At 22.5% G+C, this 1,527-nt stretch overlaps 1 protein-coding gene across 1 annotated transcript; it reads left to right on the plus strand.

Moving 5' to 3' along the window:
• Positions 1–255: 255 nt before the first annotated feature.
• LOC112601847 lies at positions 256–1,147 on the plus strand. The gene is made up of 2 exons (XM_025349669.1): positions 256–442; positions 774–1,147. The coding sequence occupies exons 1-2, from the start codon at positions 383–385 to the stop codon at positions 1,083–1,085; spliced, it is 372 nt and encodes a 123-aa protein (XP_025205454.1). The 5' UTR covers positions 256–382; the 3' UTR covers positions 1,086–1,147.
• Positions 1,148–1,527: the final 380 nt, after the last annotated feature.

Below are 1,527 nucleotides of genomic sequence, written 5' to 3' on the forward strand. Positions count from 1 at the left end.
CATCTAAATAATGAAAATAAATACAATGCAAAATAACGATAATTGTATACTTCTTAAAATGTTTACAAGTGTATGGTAGCCTAATTACAACGTACTAACTATTAATGTAAAGTTTATATTGTTAATTATCAAACAAATACAAATGTGGCACACATGTGTTTTCATATAATAATAATATATAAATTATATATATAATTGCTTAGAATAATAGTATAGTAGCCATGTTTATAAAAAAAACCTGTATAAAATAGTAGGCGTTGAATAATATTTAAATAAACTACAGAGAAGTATTAGTGTAAATACTAAAACAGTAAGTAGTGCATTTAACTTTCGACAGTTACAGTATTTTATGAATATTGAGAATTAAGTATAAGTCATAACTATGTCTAAAATGGGTATAACATGGTTTTTTGTATTATTAATATCATTCAGTTTGTGTAAAGTAAGTATTTTAAATTGTTTAATTACTTTTTTTTTATACAAATAATTTTCATAGATTTTATTATAGAGTATGAATAAGTAATTGTAAAATTATTTTATGGCTTATCATACCATAAAGTCATTAAGTGAACATCTTTTAATACAAACATTTTTTTATCATGAATTATTATCGATGTACATTCGATATGTTATTTTTAATTTTTAAATTTCAAGAATCATTTTACTGTAACTGCTAGAAATATAATGTTCAGCATCGTATATTCACTGGCAGTTAAACTACTCTGTTTAATAATATTTTTTAATTCATTTTTACCAATGATTGATTGTTTAAGGCTGAAGATGGTACAACGATAAAGAAACCTATCAATTTATCTATGGTTGATAGCGATGAATATGTGGGCCTTTTGGAAAATAGTTCTAAGTCTACACAGGAATTTTTGATGTGGATTAAGGAAAATATTCAAGATAATATTCAATGTACAGATATTGGAATCGATTCAATGAAATGCGAAACTGAGGGAGGATCAAACATTGAAACTACATTAGAAGTTTGGAATCGATTACCATCATCTATACGAGATCAGTGGGATATAACTACCATAAGTAATAATTCACAAGATATTATCAACTTTACTACCGATTAATAATAAAGATAAAACATCCGAAATAAATAATATTGTTATGAATTAATTTTTAAAAATAAACTTATTTAATTAAAACCGCATTTTTTTGCTTTACATTTGAAAACTACGTTTAATATTTTCATTTTTTTCCCACTAAAGCATAATTTATAGGAACAATTTACTTCCTATTTAAATTTCCAATTAAATATTATGATTATAAAAATTTAAGAAAATTTTCACGGCTGCTACATAATAAACTTTTTATTTTTTCTTTTAAATTTTAAATTCTAGCTCATATATATATATATATATATATATTACATTAAATTTCTTAAAATACATTAGTTAAAGTATAACTTATTAAGTATTAAATTTTGTTTTATGTTAACATTTATACGAAAATTTAAAAGTTCGAAAAACAATCAGGATAATTATATTGAATCTGTTCAAAATTAAAATACTG

Source organism: Melanaphis sacchari, unplaced genomic scaffold (genome assembly GCF_002803265.2).
Source record: "Melanaphis sacchari strain LSU unplaced genomic scaffold, SCAv2.0 Contig7_pilon_pilon, whole genome shotgun sequence".
Lineage (NCBI taxonomy): Eukaryota > Metazoa > Arthropoda > Insecta > Hemiptera > Aphididae > Melanaphis > Melanaphis sacchari.